This window comes from Rhincodon typus, chromosome 2 (genome assembly GCF_021869965.1).
Source record: "Rhincodon typus isolate 14 chromosome 2, sRhiTyp1.1, whole genome shotgun sequence".
In the NCBI taxonomy this organism is placed as follows: Eukaryota; Metazoa; Chordata; class Chondrichthyes; order Orectolobiformes; family Rhincodontidae; genus Rhincodon; species Rhincodon typus.
This window is the reverse complement of record NC_063333.1, coordinates 31,708,954-31,733,953: the sequence shown is the minus strand read 5'-3', so window position 1 is coordinate 31,733,953 and position 25,000 is coordinate 31,708,954. Positions and strand designations below refer to the sequence as shown.

General features: G+C 39.2%; 1 protein-coding gene across 5 annotated transcripts in view; it reads left to right on the top strand.

The window, feature by feature from the left end:
- Positions 1–22,589, top strand: part of svila (supervillin a) — a 165,023-nt gene extending 142,434 nt beyond the window's left edge. For all 5 annotated transcript variants that reach the window (XM_048609398.1, XM_048609389.1, XM_048609403.1 and 2 more), the window contains 8 exons: positions 917–1,022; positions 4,653–4,860; positions 7,531–7,664; positions 8,501–8,656; positions 9,607–9,750; positions 12,668–12,789; positions 12,887–13,042; positions 20,224–22,589. In XM_048609398.1, coding sequence (XP_048465355.1) covers positions 917–1,022; positions 4,653–4,860; positions 7,531–7,664; positions 8,501–8,656; positions 9,607–9,750; positions 12,668–12,789; positions 12,887–13,042; positions 20,224–20,310 — 1,113 coding nt within the window. In that variant the 3' untranslated portion in view covers positions 20,311–22,589. The remainder of the gene's footprint in view (positions 1–916; positions 1,023–4,652; positions 4,861–7,530; positions 7,665–8,500; positions 8,657–9,606; positions 9,751–12,667; positions 12,790–12,886; positions 13,043–20,223) is intronic.
- The last annotated feature ends 2,411 nt before the right edge of the window (positions 22,590–25,000 follow it).

Below are 25,000 nucleotides of genomic sequence, written 5' to 3'. Positions count from 1 at the left end.
TTAGTTTAATGTTTGTGCTAATGATTTGTTCTTTAAACAAAGTGCTGCATGTCACTTCCAGGTTACATCTTCAGAAATCACTATAGAGATTACAGAGGTAAGCTGTTAAATAATGACTAGTTTGGGAACGTGGTCGGCATGGACTGGTTGGAGCAAAGGGTCTGTTTCCATGCGTATGACTCTTTTAAAAACAGAATAGGCTGAAAGAAGAACAATTGAAACAGATTATGTTCTTAAGATCCTGGTAACTCCAATTGCATTGCAGCAGATTTAATTTGTATCTGCACCTTTGGAGTTAATAGAGTTGTCACAAAGCAAATTTCTATATTTCTTCCATTTGCTTTAAATTAATATTATGCAAAAATTTTACTGTTGAAATAGCAACTCACAATCTTACTCAGTCTTGTAGGCTGACTAGTTGACATTGTTATTTTTTGAATCATATTTACATTTAGCAAGCAGCACTAGTGCAGATTTTGCTGGACTCTGAGGTTGCACTAGATGCCAAAAGAACCATCATTTTACTGTATGTGTCATGTTTTACTCTAGGTTTATTTTTGCTTTATCCTATTTATTTTCTGTTCTTTGTTTTTCTTACATCTTTCAGTTTCATTTTTGAATATTGCATCCACTCACCCGCACCCCATTACAGTACAAATAGTTCTTTTGTGGTGATGAACAAGCCTTTTATAATGCCTTTGTATTGATTTCTGCAGTAAAATCTATGAGTTGTAATTTGTAAGATTTTCTTCATATGACAGAACCATTGTGACTATTACTATAGTATTAAATTTTAGTCAAGTGAAAAAACTGGTTTGTGCGTTTCACTCTCTTGTAAAAAGTTAAATAATCTAGTTTAAGAAAAGAAATGCTCTAATGCTTGATTGTTTTTTTTCTAAACCTTGTATTATTGCAGGTCCAAGTGCTGCAGGGGAAGGAGCCGCCCTGTTTCCTACAGCTGTTTCAAGGAGGAATGATTGTGCATGCTGGCAAAAGGGAAGAGGAAGAAGAAAGCTCACAAAGTAAAAACCTCCTTATGGTTTTGTTATTTATTAGATATGTTAGCACAATAATATAGAATTGGATAAAGCAAACGTAACACACTGCAATCAGAGTCTTGTACTCAACTATATAATTCTCTATAGATTCAAATTTATAGGGGAGAAACTCATTTGTATGCTGTGCCGGCTTGCCTTGATTCCTCTGAGCTGTTACCTGCACTACCTTCTTCAGTAATATCCATAGAACCAGCATTGCATGCACAATGTACTCCATGTCTTTCAAATGCAAGTGTCTAAAGTGTTATTCTGTTTGGAAGGTTTAGTCCACAACATGGCTTATTAGCCATGTATTTTTATATATGATCTGCCTACTATTTTCTTTCATGAAGTCATGATATTGGACTGATATTTAGAGGTCTTGAGTTCATACTCCACCATGGAATATTGAGTATGAATTCAAAAAATATTTACTAGTGAAAAGCATGAATTATGTTAGTAATTAAGGAAACCTCTCATTCGTACCCAGTCTAGCCCACAAATCGTTCCAATACAGCTGATTCGTGATACCATCTTTAGTGGTCGAGCCAATCAGTTATAACACAATTGAGCTACTCCTTGTTCTCCAAAACACATTTTTTTAGAGGTAACTTATTTTGATATATTGTACTCTTGTTCCATTCTCATTCTTTTCTTCCCTCTGTGTCACATACCTCCTATGAATCAATGGGATGTCTTTTCCAGTTCTCCACCATTGCAGATGTAGAGATTGTCAGTGGGCAGTGAGTGGGTTCAGCTTTACCAGAGGGGATCTAGCTTTGATATTTACATTGCTGAGTTACAGAAGTCAACTGTATTGGTAGAAGGTAACTTCTAGAAAAGCCCCTGAATGCATCGGAAGTTATTTTCTGACAACTATTTCCTTACCTTCTTACGGCTGCTAACAAGCAACATTAACAGAGGCTCAGGTTAGTCGCAGCTGGTTGCGGCCCAGAGGAATTAAGGCAAGTTTAAACCCTTGCCTCTCAATCTGACTTAATAACTGCACAACAAATCTGCGCTACCATAGAGGTGCAAAATAATAATGTCAGATAATAAAGACCAATAAATGATGGACAAAACAAAAGATGAGTTATTCTCTGTGTGGAATGCACTTGACTAATCTACTATTTTCTGTAAATTCTGGTTAAAATCTGTAATGTCTTTTGACATGCAATAATTTCTGAAGAAATGTTCAACGGTAATATTTTTGGATAAATCCTACAATCGCTGCCCAGTCAGTTTAATCTCAGCTGTGGGAAAGCTTTTGGAGATGATCATCTAAAATGGAATTAACAGTTTTTTTGCACATTTCTGGATAATTGAAGGAAAGCCGGCACAGATTTGTTAAAAGCACATCCTGTTTAACTAATTTGCTTGAGTTTTTTTCTGAGGTAGCAGGGAAGGTTCATTAGGGCACAGTATGATATATATGGACTCTGTAGAATAAAGGTTTTGTATGGGGAGAAATTCATTTGCGTGCCATGCAGACTTACCTTGATTCTCCTGGGGCTACTGCACCATGAGCTGCTATCACTGAAGAAATTCACCCAGACTTCTTAGACAAAACCTTCTAAATCCATGATCACCATCATCTAGAAGGTCAAAGGCAGCAGATACAATGGGAACACCACCTGCAGGTTTCCCTATAAGCTACTCACCATTCTGACTTGGAAATGTATCACCATTGCTTCAGTGTCACTGGGTCAGAATTCCCTAACGGCATTGTGGATCTACAAGCTTCCCAGTGGTCTGAACATTGTCCACAGGATGGACAGAAAACCTTTCAACATCAACCAGTTGAAATAAGAAATAACACTGACTTCTCTGGTGGAACTTCAGTAAGCTGATGACAGTATCATCTCTGCTGTCTCGGAGGAGAATCTTCAAGCCTCAATTAATGCCTTTGTGGAAGCATACTGAAATATTGGTCCTTTCCCATCCCTGGGAAAGTTCCAGTCTATTCCTCCATGAAGAGCAATGGAGAAATCCTCCCAAACGTGACCATTTCCTCTACCTGGGAGCCGCCTCACATCTAAGGCTGCCCATCGATGCAGAGATCCAACATCACATCCGATCTGCGAGCACTGCTTTCAAATGCCTAAGGATGAGAGTTTTTGATGACTGCGACATCAGTGCTGAATTCAAGATCCTTGTGTATAAGGCAGTCGTCCTTCTGTCATTTCTTTATGGCTTCAAAACTTGGATTACGTATAGATACCACCTTGAGGCCCTTGAGTAGCACCATCAATGTTGTTTGAGATAGATTCTCCACATCAGCAGGGAGGACAGACATACGCACATCAGCATCCCGAAGGAGTCAGTAGCACTCAGTTTCCCACACACACTCTCTCTCCTTCACACACTCTCTCTCTCCCTCACACACTCTCTCTCTCCCTGTCTCTCTCTCACTCTCTCGCTCTCGCTCTCGCTCTCTGTCTGTCTCTGGCTCTCTCTCTCACGCACACTCTCACCCTCACACGCGTGCACGCACGCATGTGAATCTATTGGGTGAATTTGTGTTTGCAGATTTGACAGTCTATTTTTTTCAAAAAGCACACAATTTATAGACAGTCAGTCAATGTGGTGTTTTTTAAATTCCTACTTTAGAAATGAAACCAGTCTGACTCCAAACCAAAACACAAACAGGTTCTAAACAAAGCCTCACACCCAACATGCATTGCCTAACCTAAAATGTCACCTCTTCTTTACACTGATAAAATCTTTAATTCTCCCAGGACAATGACTTCAAAGGAATTTGGGGATTTACATATACATATTAATCGATTAAAACCTTCTAACTGATTAAAGATTAACAGCATCTTAGGTTTGTTTAGAACATCCTCAACAGTGATGTGACCCTTTGATCTTTTATAAATTCCGTGTCTGATATTACCTCTCTCACTAACACCTGAAGAAGAAGTAAGACTCCGAAAGCTTGTGTTTTCAAATAAACCTGTTGGTATAACCTGGTATCATGTGATTTCTGACCATGATCATCCAAAAACAACTCTGCTGAGCCAACCACATGCTTAGAATGCCTGAGTTCTAGCTGCGAATGCACATCATCTTAGCCCATTTCAAGGAAGGCACTCATGTGACAGGAGGACTGAGGAAGCTTGGATCTACCTATCGCAAATAGACTGCAGCAGTTCAAGGAGGCAGCACACCACCTTCTCAAAGGCAACTGGCAAAATAAATGCAGGCCCAGGCAGTGATGCCCACATCCAATGAATTAATTTTTTAAAAACCCTTGTATTTGTTAACAGAGATTTGACACAATGGAAAACTTCAAAGGTGATGTTGAGTCACACTGCTGACAAAATGAAATTCTGTCCATTCACCCACCCAAGAAAAGCATTAGAGAATATTGGGTGAAATGGAACATACAAGTAAAAACATACAAATTCTTATACACAGTTCTAAAGTAAGTACTTTGAGAATGCTGTGACATTTTCTCATATCCTTTGGGAATCTGTGTAAACTGAAGCATGGAAAAGCCATCTGGGTTTCTGTTGAAATAGACCATGTGCATGAAAAATGTTTGTGTTTTTCAACTTACATGGAATATGTAATAATTGATCCTGATGTGCTTTCTGTTACTGCCCTCTATAGGTGGTTGGCGGTTGTACTGCGTCAGAGGAGAGCTTCCAATGGAAGGAAACTTGCTTGAAGTAGCTTGTCACTGCAGTAGCCTGAGATCCAGAACTTCCATGATTTTGCTGAATGTCAACAAGGCAGTCATTTACCTATGGCATGGTTGCAAAGCACAACCGCATACAAAGGTTGTAGGGAGGACTGAAGCCAACAAAATCAAGGAACTGTAAGTGACACATACTTGGGGAAAACATTGATACCCACAAAATTGTATTTCTGTAAATTATTTTTAATAAAAGAATTAAATGCAGGTATTCCACATGGAATATTAATCTTGACTAAATACAATATTTTAACAATTAAAGGAAGTTTTTAAATGTTTTTTCTATAAAAGAAAACATTTTTAAAAGTGTGTTCTAAGCATTTGGGTGATTCTCTGACCTGCAGAATTTGTGGTGGCCTGCCTTGAGCCACTGCGGTCCTTGTGATTGTGCTTCCACATATTATAGGATGGGTATTTCCAGAATAATGACTCAGCAGCAAGGAAGGAAAGGTGGACTGTATCTGAATCATGGTGCTGTGTGACTAGAAGGTGGTGACATTCCAGAGTTGTAGCTCAAGTGCCTCTCAGGGGAAGAAATCTGCTGTCAAAGTAACCTTGATACAACGCATCCTGTATTTCAGACAACACGCAGTCATAGTGTGCTGACATTGCAGAGGAGATTGATATTCAGTCCAGTGTCGGGGCAATACTCGAGCAAATTACACTGCCCTATTTGGATGTGGAGAGGCTGTGAGGGGCAGTCAGCAAACCACTCATTGCAATCTATTCAGTTTCTGATCTGCTCTTATAACCATGTTGTAAATTTCACTGGTCCACTGCATTGTTCACTATCATAGTGAGAGTATGCAGAATTCCATTGTACATTATATAAGCTGTTTGCGGATCTTGAGGCCAAGGTTTACTGTCCATATATGGCTGATATAATTAGAATACAGATGAGCTGTTACACTAATGTAGCATATTCATATTATAGTACATACGTTATCTTTGGATCTATCATCATGCAGTTGTGGCTTTGTTGTTCACTCAGTCAACGCAAGCTTAAATTTCTACTCTTGGTTCGAGATTTTAAGATGAACTAATTTAAAGCAGTGACATCTTGTCTGTAGAGTGTTTAAAATGCCTATTATTGTTGCAAAGTCAGAAGTCACATGACACCAGGTTATAGTCTAACAGGTTCATTTGAAATCATAAGCTTTCAGAGCGCTGCTCCTTCACGTGACAAAGGGGCTGCGCTCCAAAGCTTGTGATTTCAAGTAAACCTGTTGGACTATAACCTGGTGTTGTGTGACTTCTGACTTTGTCCATTCCAGTCCAACACTGGCACCTGCACTTCATGGTTATTATTGTTGCAGTCTCAAGAAAATGATATGTAACATTTTTTAAATCAATAGCATATACTTAACTACAGTAGCTTTTTTGTTCTTAAGATCTTATTTAAATTAGCAAAGGTATGTTTTTAAAAACAGTATTTGCTTCTCTATCTTTGTAAGAATCCTCAATTTCTCAAATGAAGGGACCCCTCGTATACATCTCTAGTGCAGTACAGAGTTAATGCTCCACTGTCAGAATATAGAACAGTATAGCACAGGAACATACCTTTTGGCCCACAATATCTATGCCAATTATGATGCCATTGCCAAACTAATTCCATCAGCCTGCACATGGTCCATCCTTCTTCATTCCCTGCTTGTTTATCTGTCTGTCTAAATGCCTCTTAAACATTGCTATCATCTCTGATTCTAGCACCTCCCCTGACAGCACATACCAAGCACCCAGCACCTTCTGTGTAAAAAAACAAAACTTTCCTTGTACACCTCCTTTAAACTTCCCCTCTCACCTTAACCTTTGTCCCCTAGTATTTGACATTTTCACTCTGGAAAAAGACTCCAACTATCCACCTTATCAGTGCCTCTCTTAATTTTATATACTTCTATCAGGTCGCCCCCTCAGCCTTTGATGCTCTAGCAAAACAACCCAAGTTTGTCCAACCTCTCCACGTGGCCAATACACTCCAATTCAGGCAGCATCCTGGTAAATCCTTTTTAAACCCTGGCCAAAGCCTCCACTTCATCCCTGTAGTGTGGCAATCTGAACTGGACACCATACTCCAAATGTAGCCTAATTAAAGTTTTTATACAGTTGCAACATGACTTGCCGACATTTGTACTCGGTGCCCACATCAATGAAGGCAAACGTGCCATGCACCACCTTTGCCACCTTGTGTTGCCACTTTCAGGGAGCTATGGACTAGCACCCCAAGATGCCTCTGTATACCAATGCTCCTAAGAGACCTGCCATTTACGTGAATACTTAGAGGTAATATCTTTTTGATGAAACTTTAAACGTAGACCCCACCTACCTATAAAATAAAATACCTAATTAAAAAAAACCCTGATGTATTTGGGAGAAAAAAAAGGTAATGGCATTCACCAGATTATCCTGAATGAGAATCATTCTTCACCCATCATTGCCTAAACAGAATGTCTAGTCATTTATCAAATTGATGTTTATCTTGCTAGCTAGGCACAAATTGGTTGACATGTTTTCTGACAAAATATTGGCAACATTATGTCAAAAAGTGTATAAGTAATTTAACATGCCTTGGAATGACCATGGGTTGCTTAAAGAAAAGAGCAGCCTTTCTTTTTCCCTCCTTTTGAAAGTAATTTTGTTTACACCCTTTCGAAAGAAAACTGCAGACTGGTATGGCTCCATGTTAATTTTTTTTTAAAAGGGTCACAACATGAATGGTAGATTATACTCTGACCAAACTTTAATCACTGCTCGTAACTACAACAGTCTACAAACTAACTTAACCACACTTTACAGGCGACCATTGGAAGCAGGGCTACACAGTAGTATCAATGTGACCGTACATGAATGTGACGAGGGATCTGAAACAGTGGAGTTCTTTGAAGCATTAGGAAGAAGAGATCGAAAAGCCTATGACTGCATGTTGCAAGGTAACCTGTGTTTTCTGATTTGTTACAAAATATTTCTGCAAGTGGGTAGTGACAGTATTAAGAGATAAACAAGTCTTTCTCTATGGCTGCCTTGTACTACAAATTGTTTCTGGCTGCAGAAAAAGTAACTATCACAGTCTGCACTGAATAGTATGAAAGATGTTCCTTTCTCTCTAGTGTCTCTATAGAAAACTTAGCATGAAATGGGCATTAACTGCAAGAGGGCACTTGATGATGAGCGATGGTACTAACTGAGTCAGTGTACTGAAGATTTGTTTTTATAGCGTTCTCTCCCATATTCTATTTTTTCTCAATTGTGAAATGAACGATTAAGTACATGTTCAATATATTGAACGGTTGCCTATACAACAGAACAATAACTTACTGTTTAATATGTTAACAGTCAACTGTGTACTCCATTTCAGCCTGGTTCAATTGGCATCACTCTCACTCCTCAATCAACAAAACTTGCATTTGTAAAGCTTGTTCAATGTTGTAAATACTGAATACACGACAGGAGTATCATCAGACAGAACCTGACTCCCATCTGCAGAAAGAGATATTGTAAATAAGATTGCGTTCAAGCCTCCCTCTGAGATTTGAGTACATAATCTTGGTTGGCACTTTATAACACAATATTATTGGAGTTGGAGGTGGTATATTTTGTGAGACATGCTACTTCAGTAGTTGTAATGGATGTTTTAAGAGTCTAGGAAACTATATTGAAAGCAGGGTGTACTTTCATAATCAATGTTGCCAAAGATAGGCCATTTGAAATGTTACTAACATTTCCTTTCCTCATATGATTGAAATCTAAAAACACACTTTGTTCACAGATCCAGGAAAATTCAACTTCACTCCTCGGCTCTTTATCCTCAGTAGTTCGTCTGGAGAGTTTGTTGCCACTGAGTACTTATATCCTGCCAGGGAGCCTACAATGGTCAACTCAATGCCATTTTTACAAGAAGATTTGTATACTGCCCAACAGCCAGGTTAGTTTTATTTCTCAATCCAGCAGATCTGAAAACATAAATGCTTGAAAAGTGATTGTGCAAATTCACTAATTAAAGAATGCAGTAAAAGTAGTGAACAAGGAATTCATTGACTCATCCAGAAAGGACAGCCACCTGGAAAAAAGACAGCGGATTATTTGGATGGCTAGAGACAGAGATGAGTACTTATCTCAAAGTAGTTCCTTAATTGGTGGGGATTGCAGGAAACAAAAGCTCTGTGAAACTCATTGAGCTGGAGGATAGAATAGTGGAAATATGCAATGGCCAATTCTTTTTAGTTTTGCTTGGCTATCTTTGAAATCAGGATGTATTTGCACCAAATATGGGATTGAGTCATAGACTTTGTTTAAAGAAAATCCTTTTGTTTTTTCTTGCTTTTGTCTATTGATATGATGCTGTGTAAAAGTTGGTATAAATAAGAGCTGCAATTTCTAATGGTTGTAACTAATGATATTCAATTTCTTTATAAATGTGATTTTATGTTCCGCATTATATGTTAAGTGGATCTATCCGCTACTGACATACACACTTTGTACAGTTGGTGGCAGTCTGAGAATAAATTTATGGGAAGAGCCAATCAGATTAGCCAGCAGAGGGTGCGATGTCCCGTCACTGAGGGATCGGAAAAATCACTCTACACTAATTCAATCCACACTCCGGGTTTGATGGATAATGTGCGGGCTTGTTCAAAGTCTGGCTGCTGGCCACTACCTTCCCTCCTGGGTCCCTCTGCCCCCCCCATACATTTCTGCCCGAGAAATCTAAGTTGTGTTGCAAGACCCTTCAATTTCCTTAACATCCACCAGCCATACCAGATAGAAATCCACAGCTTGCTGACCAAAAAGACAGCCTGATACTTTTAGCAGCTAAGTTTCAAGAAACCTACAATACTCAAGAGTATATCAGCATCTTCTGTCTCTTACGTCCAGCTTTATTCTTGGTGGACAATCACCACGAGGTGTACCTTTGGCAGGGCTGGTGGCCTACAGAAAATGAAATCACAGGGTCTGCCCGAATTCGCTGGGACGCTGACCGGAAATGTGCAATGGAGACAGTGCTACAATACTGCAAAGGTATGCTGCAAATATTGACAATTATCATCTAAAGAATTAATGATATTAATTAGGAGTTGGAATTCCATCATTTAATTCATAGGTGGTAATGTTGTAAGTTTCCCTTCAGCTGTTTATTTGGTTCTTCCCCATCCTGTATTTATTTTCTCCTGTTTCGGATCTCTTTTTCTACTTGCACACGGAAGGAGGCTATTGCTGGCTGAACCTATGTTCATTCCCCATCCCATATTGCCCTAGTTGAATTCTTGCTTGCCATTTCAAACGGCAGTTAAGAGTCAACCACATTGCTGTGGATCTGGAGTCCGGTGGAAGCCAGACCTGGTAAGGAGGGCAGATTTCCTTCCCTAAATTGTTAGTGAACCAGATGTGTTTTTAACAGCAGTCAATAGTAGTTGCCATTAGACTAGATTTTAATTCTAGATTTTATTCAATTCATGGCTAACTATCTGCCATGGTGGGATTCAAATATTAGACTCGTTCTGACAAAGAGTCACTGTACTTGAAATGCTACCTCTATTTCTCTCTTCATGAATGCTGCCATACCTGCTGAGTTTCTCTAGCAATTCTGATTATGTTGCACAGATCAATAGGCCAGGGTTCTGGATTGTTAATCAAGACCACCATATCATGCCAGCCCTGATTTTGTTTCATTATAAATATTTAAATATTTTAATTGTGCCCTCAATCTAGGATGACTGCACTAGATGGCTAGGGCATTCTGAAGGATTTTGGAATGAGACAATTTAATGTTCTTTGTTAACATTGCACATAATTAGTGCATATCAAGTAAAAGATGGTAGTTTATAAAAGTGGTGCTTTTTAGGCATATCCTGCAGTCTCTGTAGAATTAATATGCTGGATTTTAAAAATAGTTCATCAGTACAATCCCAGCCTTAACCTGTTTTGAAAGAGAGCAGTTTTCAGGTTGCCTTGGTTGCCCACCAGGAAGGCGGAGTTCGATTATTGTTACTTACAACACCTATGAAGGACCTGTTCCCACAGTGCTTGGAATTTCCAGTTGACGTTCTGGACAGTCCATATCCATCTGGACCACATCCATCCTGGTCGGCAATAGGTGGAGAGGGGTGCCTGATGGTGCATGCAAGGGAAACACCCCTCCCCGATCAGTAATGGCTGCCAAGGCCCTCCAGGATTGTGGCTAGGCAGCTGTGACATTTCAAAAAGTGACAACAAACTTGTCCTTGCTTCTGCACCGCAGTCTCCATCTTCAGATGAGCACTCCTGTCTCTGCTGGTTGGACTTCTGATCGCCGGGTATTTGAGGGTCTCCCATTAGCCCTTCAGTGTCAAGATTTCCCATTTCTGCTCCTGCTCCATAGCCTTCAGTTGACTAAAACTTTAGGTGTGACTAAAGCACACCATGTAGGGTGGAGCTAGGAAATATTCCCATGTCCTGTGCCTGACTTATGACTGGAAATCTAGCCTAATATGGGGTATAAGTCGGCCACATTGTACAGATACTGCATGCATTTAGGGCAAGGTAATTGAAAATAAAACCTAACATATTGACAAAGAATGAAATGGATTCCTATTTGGCATATTCTCAATTGTATAGTCCCATACATTCATGTCACCTCATATTCTGTTTATCATGTGAGTATCTCAAAGATAGAAGTTCATAGTGTCACGTTGAGAACAAAGAGAGTGGGAATCATATGTTGAAAGCTAAAAACCACATACTGCAGTAAAATTTAAGCCATTCCTGTCCATGTTAATTTATTTATTCTTTCAAGTTAGATGGTCACTGTTGGCAATGCCAACATTTGCATCTCCAATTGCAGAATTAGAAATGGACAACAGATAATGCTATAGAAATTTTACTGCATGGAAAGTGGGCTTTTGGCCCATTGTTCCATGCCAGTCATCAAATATGTTGGCCTCACCTGCAACAACCGTATCATGCAAGAATTTTATAAAAATTACCACTGGGACTTAGTATATTGTTGTCATGTACTATTAAAGCATCCGTGGCTGAGAGCAGGGGCGGACAGCGTAATTGGCCTCTTTATTGTAATGAACAAATCAAAATCAACATTACTTAAACATTTTTAGTATGCTACAGAAAAGGCAACCCTTATGAGTGTCTTAACAATCAATAACTCCACACCACATGTACACTTACACTGTTGCAGCATGTTTACCACAATGTTACAGCCTTTATTGAAAATAACCCAAAGCTCATAACTCATCGCTTCCAATGTATGCTAAGGCATATCAGATCAGCCATGATCCTGTTGAATGGTGGAGCAGGCTTGAGGGGCTGAACAGCCTACTCCTGTTCCTATTTCTTTTGATCAATAGGATCATGACTGATCCGACACTCCTCATGTCCACTTTCCTGCCCTTTCTCTATAACCCTTGATTCTCCCACTGATCAAGAATCTATCTACATCTGTCTTAAATATACACAAGGATTCTGACCCCGCAACTCTGTGACAAGGAGTTCCAAAGACTAACAGTTGCTATCAAGATTTGATGCTACCATCAGCTTTATTGTGTCCTTATGAAAGCTGACATTACAGAATCACATGTTTCAGTGCAGAAGCCTTAACCATAGAAACGTGTCTACATTACACTTGAAGTAATTCGACCAAGGGATTTCTGATATTCTTTGAAAAATTCAGGATGCCCTCCAGTGAAATGATGTCAGTCTGACTTGCCTTGATTATGACCTCGAAACTCTTCTATCTGTTTATTCTCCACTAATCTTCCATCTATAGCAGATTTGCGCCAATTAAATTTAGAGAGCCGTGCAAATTTAAATACATTAAATGTGTGGTTTAGCAAAACAAAATATTTACTTATTTCATTGTGTATATTATCTGAAAAAAGATTTGATTACAGTTGAAGTGATGATTGGTAATAACATATATTGTTCTTCCATTACTTGATCACAGTAAAGAATGCCAAGAAGCCACCAAAATCCTACCTGATACATGCAGGTTTTGAACCATTGACGTTTACAAATATGTTTCCCAGTTGGGAGCACAGGGAGGATGTTGCAGAGATCACTGAAACGGTAAAGATTTTACTTGCGTTTATTTCCAAATCGTCCTGCTGCTGCTGTTCATGCTGGCTTCCTAAAACCTATTTTTCTTTTTTTTTTCAAATCCTAGGAAGCTGAAAGCTGCAATAAAATAATTTTGGTAGAGGATGTATTGAGCAAGCTGTGCAAGACGCAGTACCCACTGGCAGAACTTCAAGCCCGGCCTTTGCCGGAGGGTGTTGATCCATTAAAGCTTGAAATTTATCTGACGGATGAAGATTTCCAGGTAAATTCTGAGTGCTGTGAATCTGAAAAGATCGTAGTGAAAGTTGTGTTGGCAAACTGCGACGGAGATTGTATCCTTTGATACAATTTTGCATTCAGTCTCTTCTGTTTTCCTAAAATATACTGAATTTTATGGGGCTTGCGGGAGCAGAAAATGCACAAAATAGCCCACTCACGTTAAATTTACCAATGCAAAATTGTTCAATGTTTATAAAAGAAATGTTGAACATCAGTTCCAAATGATGATGGCATTTAATTCAGTATGAATTTTTTGGAGACTGTGCATTTATTATACCAGGTAGTGAATAGATTTCCAATTTTTAATTCAATGAGACATAAATTGTTGTCATTAATTTTTGTACCTGGATGCCAAACAACTGCAGCTGACAGTAAGTGGATTGTACAGATGTTAGGCTACTCGAGTTCGTGTTTGCTTTGAGTATGGAGGCAATTTATAACCCATTGGAGAGAATACTCTCCTGCAACGTGTGCATGGTAAAAGTATGAGCAGATATGAGTTTTAGGGAAATTTTAACAACAAACTCCTTTGTTCCTTAAATAGCATCAATTCTGATAATGCCTCATAGTGACTCCAAGCCATATAAATTGGTCCAATACGAGAATTTTGATGATCCAACCCACCTTAGGCAGGTTTTTATGAAAGTCTGCCAGAGTTGGCAAGATGGCAGGTGGGCAGAAATTGTGAAGGAGGCCAAGTGTCAGACTCCCAGTAATGTATGGAAAAACAATAAGCCCATTCGTGGTGAAAATTCATTGATGTGCTTAACTGCTGACTTGCATGTGACCTAATTTATTTTATTAATTCGGGTAATTTGGGCTTTACTGGCTTGCGCAGCATTTATTGCCCATCCCGAATTGCCCCTGAGGAAATGGTGGTGAGCTGCCATCTTGAACTACTGCAGTCCATTTGATCTAGGTAGATCCACATGCCATTAGGGAGGGAATTCCCAGATTTTGACCTGAAGACAATTAAAGAACGGTGATATGTTTCTTAGGCAAGATGGTGAGTGGCTTGGGGAGGAATTACAGGTGTTCCCATTAATCTGCTTCCCTTCACCTTCTAAGGTGATAGCAGTCGTCCATTTGGAAGGTGCTGTCCAAGGATCTTGATTCATTTCTGCAGTGTATCTTGTGGATGGTAAACACTGTAGCCACTGAGTGTCAGTAGTGGAGGGAATGGATGTTTTTATTGTGGATGTGGTGCCTATCTAGTGGGCTGCATTGACCCAGATGGTGTTCTTGAGTGTTGTTGGGGCTGCACCCATCCAGGCAAGTGAGGAGTATTCCATCACACTCCTGACTTGTGCCTTGTGTATGATTGACAGGTTTTGAGGAGTCAAGACATGAATTACTTGCAGAATTCCTTGTCCTTGATGTGCTTTGTATTTTTACGACTAGTCCAGTTCAGTTTTTGATCAGTGGTAACCCCTGGATGTTGTTTGTGGGGATTCAGTGAAGGTAATGCCATTGAGTGTAAGGGAAGTTCAATTCTCTGTTGTTAGACATTGTCACTGCTTTGCATTTTTATGGTGTGAATTTTACTTGCCACCTATCAAGCTTCAATATTTTTCAGGTTTTGCTGTATATCAACATATGTACAGTATCTGAGTAGTTACAGATGGTGCTGAACATTGTGCAATCTTTAGTTCTGACCTTTATAATAAATGATAAATGATTAAATTGAAGCAGCTGAAGATGGTTGAGCCTAATACATCCCCCTGAAGAACTCCCTGGGGCCCTTGTAGTAGAGTGGAAATGTACCTACCTCTGGGCCAAAAAGCCTGAGTTCAATTCCCACCTACTCCAGAGGTTTATCATACCACAGATTTTCTTTTTAAAAATTTACTCTGAGGAACTCCTGCAGAGATGTCCTGGAGCTGAGATGATTCTTAAGTCCTGTAAGATGATTTTGAATTCTGACACCGGATCAGCTGACCTGTGTATTCACCAAAGGAAAAGCACAGAACTGCAGATGCTGGAAATCTGGGACAAAAAGAAAGTTGCTGGAGAAACTCAGCAGGTCTGGCTGCATCTGTTGAGAGAAAAACAGTATCCAGTCTAGTGACCCTTCATCAGACCTGGCAATAGCTGGGAAATGGTGGTATTTATGCTGATCACTGCAAGGGCGTTGGAATGGGGGTGCTGAATAGAGTACATGGAGATGGAACCCAGATGGAAGGAGTAAGAAAAGGGGATGGACAGACAAAGAGCTGATGATGAGCCGAGGGAGAGAAGGGTGCTAACAAGAAGCGTGAATAGATGCCTGCCACTCCATCCCCCATCCTCATTTTTGAAAATCTGATCCCAACTCTGCACTCCTCGTCCCAGCTTACAAGCAGAAATTGAAGCGTGAGGACCCAGAACAGATAATACTGCTGTATTGGTCTGAGGCAATGGAAGAGCTTCCACAGTACTGCTTTCAGTCAATGAACTGGTCCATATTCAAGTACGCAGCAGCTGACCTAAAACGAGTATGCCACTACTGTTACAAACTTCATTAATAAGTGTGCAGAAGACTGCATGTCATATAAGTTAATCCTAATGTTCCCCAGCTGGCAACTATGGATGAACCAGGAGATCCACTCCCTGCTGAAGACCAGGTCTGAGCTATACAGGAAGTCCAGGTACGACCTTCGTAAGGCCATCAGAGATGTCACGAGCCAAACTGAGCTTGAGTCCCAGACTAACCACACAGACACCAGTCATTTGTAGCAAGGTTTACACGACGTAACAGGCTACAAAGCGAAGTCAAACAGAATCACAGGCAACAGTACATCCCTACCCGACGAGCTCAATGCATTCCATGCTTGCTTTGAACAGAAGGTCAGTGAAACGTTGTCACCTGTCCCAACAGGCTCGGATGTACCTGTACCCATGGTCACCGCTGCAGACGTTAGATCAGCCTTCGTGAGAGTGAATCCAATGAAAAGTGATTGGCCGGGAAGGAGTCCCCGTCCCCGTTCCTGTCCCCACACTTACACTCTGTATGAACCAGCTGATGGGAACATTCACAGACATCTTTAACCTCTCCTTACCACGATCTGAAGTCCCCACCTGCTTGAAGAAGACCACCATCATCTCAGTGCCAAAGAAAAATCATGCAACGTGCCTCAATGACTACCACCCACTGGCTCTGATCTCCATCATCATGAAGAGCTTTGAGAGTTTAGTCATGGCTCACATCGACTGTAGCTGACCAAATTGCCTTGATCTTTTACAATTTGCCTACCAGCGCAACACGTCCATGGCAAACACCATCTCCTGGCCCGACACCCATCCCTGGAACATCTGGATAACAAGGATACCTACGTCAGGTTCCTTCTTATTGACTACAGCTCCATCTTAAATGTTATAATTCCAAATAAACTCATTTCTAAATTCTGAGACCTAGGTGTTAGCTCCCCGCTCTGTAAACCGATCCTTGACTTTCTGACCCATAGACCGCAATCAGTAAGAATAGGTGACAGCACCACCCCCAACATAATCCTCAATACTGGTGCCCTGCAAGGCTGTGTACTCGACCCCGCTACTGTACTCCTTATCCAGTCATGACTGTGTGGCCAAATTCCACCCCAACTCCATTTACAAGTTTGCTGATGACAGCACCTTTTATAAGTCAGATCTCAAACAACAGTGCAGGAAAGAGGTTGACTACTTAGCAGCAAGGTGTAGAAAAGAATCTCTCCATCAATATCAGCCAAACAAAGCAGCTGGTCATTGACTTCAGGAAGCAGAGTGGAGGGCACACCCCCTGTCTGCATCAATGGTGCTGGGTTGCAGATGGTCAAAAGCGTCAAGTTCTTGGGAGTGATAATCACTAACAATCTGTCCTGGTCCACCCACATCAACATTACAGTCAAGAAAGCACAGCAATGTCTTTATTTCCTTGAGAGGCTCAGGAAATTCAGCATGTCCACAAAGACACTTACTAATTTTTATAGATGCATCGTAGAAAGCATCCTAGCTAGATGCATCATAGCATGGTATGGCAACTGCTCTTTCCAAGATTGCAAGAAAATACAGAGAGTTGTGAACACAGCAAAGTCCATCAAGCAAACCAGCCTTCCATCCATTGACTCCATCTGTACTTCCTGCTGTCTCGGGAAAGCTACCAACATAATCAATGACCACTCCCACCCCAGTTATATTCTCCTCCATCCTCTTCTGTCAGACAGAAGATAAAAGTTTGAATATAATATGAACAGTTTCAAGAACAGCTCTTCCTTGCTGTTATCAGACTTTTGAACAGACCTCTCAAATGTTAATTCTCATCTCTCTCTCTCTCTCTCTCTGTGCCTTCTCAGCAGCTCTAACACTGCATTCTGCACTGTGTTCTGCTACCCAGATGCACTATGTATGGTATGATCTGCCTATACAGCATGCAAAAGAACACTTTTCACTGTATCTCAGTGCATGTAACAACAATAAATCAAACTCAGACGAATAGTTGTAAATGGCTTGGACTCCCACAGTTACTACTTCTATACATCCTCACACACCACTTCCTGTAAAGACTCCGTTCCATTCTTCCACTTTCTCCATGAGAGATGCTGACAGTGGGACTAAATCCAGCACATTGCTTTCAAAGCTCAGATTCATTCTCATCCTTCACAATCAAAAGACTTGACAGTATGGTGACTTCACCCAACTTCACTGAACCCTGTGTGCTTTCCTCTCTTTCAGATTATGATTGGATTTTGTTGACAATTTTAAGTTTCAAACTTTTACCTCCCATTGAACCTAACATTTTCTCTTTTTCTTAAACTGTTGACTGCATTGAATTCGTAGTACATTAAGTTCTTATATTTTCTTTCTTGGAGATTAATTTCTTTTTACACTTTTGAAGAGAATTCAAAATAGTTAATATAATGTAAACTGCAAGAAACCACTGGCCTTTCTGCACAAATCTCAAGCTTCTATGAACTATTTATCCTCAACAGTTAAGAAAATCATGCATAAAATTCAACTTATACAGGCAGAATTTTATAGGTAAGGGATTGACAAGGTAGTGTCTAATCAAAATGCTTAAGACGGTGCACTGAACTCATAGGGAGAAAATTTTACCGGGGCGTTTGAAACAGTTCAGCCTAAATATGTTAGTAACTATCATTGTAGTTTATCTAAATAAACTGCAAGTATATCCTTTTCACAGGCTTTATCTGAAATCTAATAGTTATGACACAGTTTCTAATAAACATGTGTGATTCACATAGCAAGACTTTTATGATGTTTCGATCTTGTAATGTGTGATAACGTTATCAGATGAATTTGAAGTGAGCTACTGCTTGGTATCTGTATCCACTGAGATATCTAGCCATTTATTCTGAGGCTTCAGTCAACTTGGCGTCGTCTTATTAAGGCAGAGTGGGTGGCAAACAGAACATGACAAACAAAATGTACCTTTTGTTAGTGTATTGAAGTGCAGCTTCTTGAGGTGAGAGTGCAAGAGCAAAAAAAAAGCTGCAGACAATTGTGATGAAGATATGCCCTATTACATAAAGAGACCGTCTCTCATGGCTAAATAGGTCAGAGTGAATTCAGAGTTATTTGCTGTCAACCTTGCTGATTCAACCTCACATCATTATGAGATAGAATATAAATTCCCTGAGTATAATTTTGATAAGTCAAAGCTTTATTCTGCTTTTAAATTTAAATTACCTTCTTTGAAATGTGAAAAACACCTGAGGAAAATTGAATTATCTGCATTTTGAGCTCTGCTGTCACAGAAGACATGATATTGAATATCATGTTGGTCTTTTTATTCACTCTTTTTATTATTTTGGGAATGATCACACTGTGTATGAAGGGTATAAAATGATGATTTTGTACTTCTGGTTTGATCTTCCTCGTTCTTTAAATTGCTTCAGCATATTTGATCCTTTGCCCAATAATGATTGTAATTCTTCTGTAGTTGAGATTTTAGCTTTACAATAAATTCAGGCATATAAATTTGCCTTGCCAGGTGTAGAAAATTGTAAAGCCATTAACACAATGTTCTCAAAAAACAATGTTCATGTGCAGTTTTTAAGAGTGGTAATTTTAAATAACATGTGATGACCTGGGATGATAGTTTGTTGTTTTTGTTTCACAAAATAGCTGCCTTGTGAATTCTAATTTTTGCATTACAGAATTTTGACCATTTTTACATTTGTGATAATTAGTTTATAAATCTTTGCAAGGCCTTAAAAAAAACAAACTGATTCCTCAACAAACTGATCCTAAATAAATTATCTAAGCTACAGGTTTAGTGTGCACTGGATAATCTATTTCACCAGAATTGTTGCTTTGAGCAAGTAACAATTCTAACTTGCCTCTCTGAGACCCTGTGGACGCCACCTTTAGCAAGATATATCCACAGTGATGTTTAGTTTTGTGGAGAGAGAAGTGTTTAGGTGAAAGATCTGTCATCAGAACTTTAACTTTCAACCTGTAATATTCTCACCTTAAATCTTAACTAGAGGAAGCTACATTTCGTATGTGGAGAGAGGGGTAAGTGAATTGAATTAATTACCTAGTTATCATGCCCTTGTGACAATTGTTTAACTAGCACAATATTTACTTTTGTGTAATTTTTTTTAAACAGATCAAGCTCCATCATACACTTGCCCCAGCTGGTGAGAGTGAGCTTATCATCTCTGCTGTTGATATTAGGCTGTAAATGAATGGGAATATGTAATTGTCATTTGTGGTATATGACCTCCTTAGAAACTGTTGGTTCTGGCTAGGTAGCAATTGTATTTCTTTGCAAATATTTACAAATCCATTTTTAACAGCATTTGTTAATTTTGGGGGAGCAGAATCATTGTTTGCATTTTTATTGTAGGCAGTTAATGTCAGTGTGAGTTAGTGGATTACTTATTTATCAACCTTCTATCTAAAGTTATTCTTTAGTCATCTGCTGAGATAGCAGGAAGTCACTTTCCCTTTTGTTTTATCTCCATCACTGTAATGGATTGCTGGGCCTTCATTCCCATGCCAGGAAGTTATCTGGAGAATTCTGCATTCTCATTTTTGACCTAAGTGTTTTTCCTCATGTATGCAATTTCTGTCCACTGCCCATTTTTAAAATGTTTTTTTCCCAGTTACTAAGTATTTTATGTCCTATATACAACTGCACAAGCAAGTGAAACCATTTTAATGAAATGATACATTCTTTTGCAGAAGACACTGGAAATGACGAGAGAAGAGTTCAGTACCCTGCCCTCATGGAAGCAAGTTAAACTGAAGAAAGCAAAAGGCCTTTTCTAAATAGTTTTTAGTATAGTGCGTAATTTTTTTTAAAAAAAACACATGCTTAGTAACAGAGCTTTCACCGAAGATCATTTGGACATCCATGGATCAGACATGGACAGTGGTCTGGTCAAAGAGCACATTATGGAAACAAGTTGCACATTCAGGGCAGCAATGCCCTTTTGGGGGAGATTTGTCGATTTGTGCATGTTGAGGGGAACTCTGTGGATTTTAACAGTGTTGACATAATGAGACAATGCCGTTGTACGCATTTGACCTCAATGCACTTAAGGGCAACAGATGCTACTCGGCCATACCCTGCCTGTGTATCTTGAAGGCAAATTATTTTGTAAAGTGTTATTTTGTGTGTAGCAGATAGCTAATCATGAAGAGTTTATATTTATATAATACAATATGAAAAGTGACTATGGTTTAATGACTAAATATTTAATTGTTAATGACATATATTCACTTGAGTTTTTTTTTTGCGTTAACCAGAAAATACGATGGCTAGTTGAACGAAACCTGCTTGTACTGAGATCATGCCACAAATACCTTTTTTGCATTCTGATAATCATACAATCATGTTCAGTCATTGAAAAGTTCATGAACAAAGTGTATTTATGGCATGGAATAATGAAAAAGCTACGCAAATCGAGTAACTTTTTATGTGAATCTATAAAATGTATAGTGCCTTGCTTTTGTGTACAGTTTATACTACAGAACAAGTGTTTGAATTTTTGATGGAAGCAGGTGTTTAAAAAAAAAAGCTTCATTCAGTTAAACTTGTTATGATAGAGGTTTAAGAATCTCTATTCCAACATTCATCAGCCTAACAAACTTTGTTCTTGTGATACAATTTAGAAAAATAAAAGTTGAAAATTGATTTGTATTTTTTTGGTTATGTCTCTCTGGGCAGTTTACAAAAGGTGAAACAAAGTTTGTGTGAACCTGGCATGTTCAATTAAGTTCTTAATTGTAACTAACTGAAGACAATTGATCGTATTACCACAATGATTTACTACCATTTATAAGTCTGTTATTGTAGAGTCATTTGAGTTAATTTGACAACATCTTGCCATTTACATAATACCTTTATTAAAATGTCCCAAGGCACTTCAGACAGAAACTAACATCAAACAGCTGAGTCAGGAACATGACCATAGGCGTGATTATAATCAGTTGCAAGATGACTTTTGGATGAGAGGAGCACGTTTTCATGGGGTTTTATCAGGACGGTTCCAGATTGGCACTCTGAGGTGGCTGAGGATTTTGCTGCCAAAAATATTTCAATAATTCATAATGGCCTGCTGTGGAAATTAATCATGGAATCATACAGTACAGAAGATGGTCGTTCAATCCATTGAGCATTTTCTGGCTCTTTTGAAGAGCTAACAAATTAGTTTTGACTGCCCTACACATTTCTCCTCTTGTTTACTACATCAAAGCTCTTCATAATTTTGAAAATTCTGTTAAATCTCCCTGTAATTTTCTTTGCTCAGAGGAGAGCAAGCCTACCTTCTGTAATCTCTCCATGTAACTGAAATCCTACACCCCGGTATCATTTTAAGAAATCTTCTTTATAACCCTCTCCAAGGCCTTCAAATGTATGGTGCCCAGCACTGGACTGTCTGACCCTGCTAATGCCTAACATGTGAATTATGTAATAATACTTTAATAATAGTATTAAAAGCAAGTTCCCAGTTCACAAGAAAGCATGAGCTTAGAAATGGCAATTTTGTTGCATTGGGAAATCATTTCCACAAGGAATAATTTTCCAAAGGCCAAGAAGGTCTTAGAATGGAGACAATATTAAAAAATAAGTGCAGTCTTTTGTGTTTATTCTGTCATTGACTTACCAAGATCATTTTTAAATCTCTTTCTTGCACAATAACTACTAAGTCTCTATATTTACTGGATGAGAATTTGATCTGCCTTCTTGTAAAAAGTTACTAAACTATTCGAGAGAAGTAGCAGTTGATAACTATTTAGCATTCAATAACATACTAGTTTAATGTTTAGCCGTTGGTTTCCTCTATTTATAGCCATTGACCTGTAGCTCTTCTGCCTGACCGTCCTACACAAAGTGCCTTTCTAGATCCACCTTACCTATTGATAAATTTTGAAACTTGAATCTTGCAATAGAGATTTGTGTGTTTACTGAGCTGACCATGTTAATGGTCATCTTACTGTGCTGAAGAGTCCCTTAACACAGTGTTCTGTAGCAATTCCAGGAACACTAATAGAAAGTATTATTAAACACACCGAAAATGCAATAAATTATTAAAAACTTTGAATTTTCTTTTGTTGTCTTATTTAGTGTCCCAATTTTCTCCTTTTTGCACTTAGTTTTTCTGATCTATATGCCATTTTTTTTTAAATACTGAACACAGCATTTTTTTCCCGTGCCTTCAGTGTACATCATCCATCTCTTTAAATCTCAGCAGCAGATATTTATAGTCTTTGTGTACAGGATAAGTCAGCTTAGTATTGGAGGGCAGGCCTGAGAAATTGTTAGAATTGATGGAAGAATATCCCTCCATTACACCCTCGTCCACTCCTCCATCATTACTAGTACTGAATCTTCGCCCCCATGGCATCTTCCTATGCAATCACAGAAGGTGTAACACTTGGACAACGAGGAACAGAGGAGGTAAAAGGTCAAGGCCCCAAACACATTTTCCGAGTGATGTAGCCATTTACTTGTAACTACTTTCAATCTAGTATGTTGCATTTGCTGCTCACAATATGGTCTCCTCTACATTGGCAAGACCAAATGCAGCCTGGGTGACTTTTGCAAAGTGCCTCCTCACTGTGAGAATGACCCCCACCCTTATGTTTGAATGCCTATGCTGTCAGCACAGCACTCAGAATCTACTATTCACACCCATCATTGGCACCTGTTTTGTATCTCAAACACTCCTTTACTAACGTTATCTTTTGCTCTGGGCATGCTCATCATCTGTTTAACTCGCTCAAACATAAGAACAGTTGCAGCAATTCAGTCCCTTAAGCCTGAACTCATGGCCTCAACTACACTTTCCTGCCCTCTCTCCATAACCCTTCAACCCATTACTAATCAATGATCTATCTGTCTCCTCTTCCAAATTTATTCAAGTCCCATCATCCACCAAACTCTGGGATAGTGAATTCACAGATTCATGACCCTTGAGAGAGGTCATTTGTCCTCATCTCTGTTTTCAATCTGCTGTCCCTTATCCTGAAACTATGATCTCTTGTTCTAGATTGGTCCACAGAAAACATCCATCTAGCCCTGGTGACTTATCCCCCTTCAGGATTTCCAACTCCTAATACTTCCTCCTCTAATTATTTTGTCCAGTATTTCACACTGCTCCTCTTAGATATCCACATCATCCCTTTGTGAATATGGATACAAAAATCATTTAAAATTCTTCCCATATCCTCTGCATCTGCACACAAGTTCCCTTCTTCATCTCTGATAGATCCCGCTTTTTCCTCAACTTTGCTTTTTATATACTGGTAAAACATATTTGGGTTTTCCTTTATCTTGCGTGCTAATATTTTTGATGCCCTTGCTTTGATTTCCTTTTTGTTCACTTCATCCCTGTACTTTCTATACTCCTCTAGGCTATCCACAGTATTGTGTCTTTTTGTGACTATCAAAAGCTTTCTTTTCCTGTTTAATTTTGCCCTTAATTTTTCTGTACAACCACGAGAATCTAGATTTGGCAGTACTATTCTTATGTTTGGAAGAGCATGTCTGGTTTGTGCCCTAAGGATCTCACTTTTTAGTGCCTCCCACTGGTTTACCTCTGATTTATCCTTTCTAGTCCACCTCAGCCAAACTCACTCAGTTTTGTAAAATCCTAGTCTTGAAATTCCTCACCTTACAGACAAGACACCTGCCATTCACTTTATCTATACCCCTCGTTATTTTATAAACCTCCAGTGAGAAAAGTCACTGCCTATCTAGCCTCTCCTTAAACTCAAACCCTCCATTCCCAGCAACATCTGGTAAATATTTTCTGAACCCTCTCCAGCTTAATAATACACTTCCTATAACAGGGAGACCAAAACTAAAATACTCAAGAAGATGCTCACCAATGTCCTGTACAAGTTCAACATAATATCCCAACTCCTATACTCAAAGTTCTGAGCAATGAAGGCAAGCATGCTAAATGCCTTCTTAACCACCCTGTCTATGTGTGATGCAAACTTCAAAGAAATTAGTACCTGAAACCCTAGGTATCACTGTTCTACGACACTACCCAAAAACCCTACTTTTAATTGTATAAGTCCTGCCCTTGTTTGTTTTACCAAAATACAATACCTCATATTTATCCAACTTGAAATCCATTTGCCACTCTTCAACGCATTGACCCAATTGATCAAGATCTCTTGGTAATCTTGAGTAACCTTCCTTACTGTCCACTATACTATATATCTATATGTGATGTATATCCACAATACCACCAATCTTGATTTTCAGAAAATAAAGAAATTTGACCATTGCTAGCTATTTATGGTAAAACCATTTGGAATTGCGCAAGTTTCACGAGTAATTCCAAACAAGGAAATCGGAATAACAAGGTGTAGAGCTGGATGAACACAGTAGGCCAAGCAGCATCAGAGAAGCAGGAAGGCTGACATTTCAGGCCTAGACACTTCTTCAGAAAGCCCATTTGATTTTCTGAAGAAGGGTCTAGGCCCGAAACGTCAGCCTTCC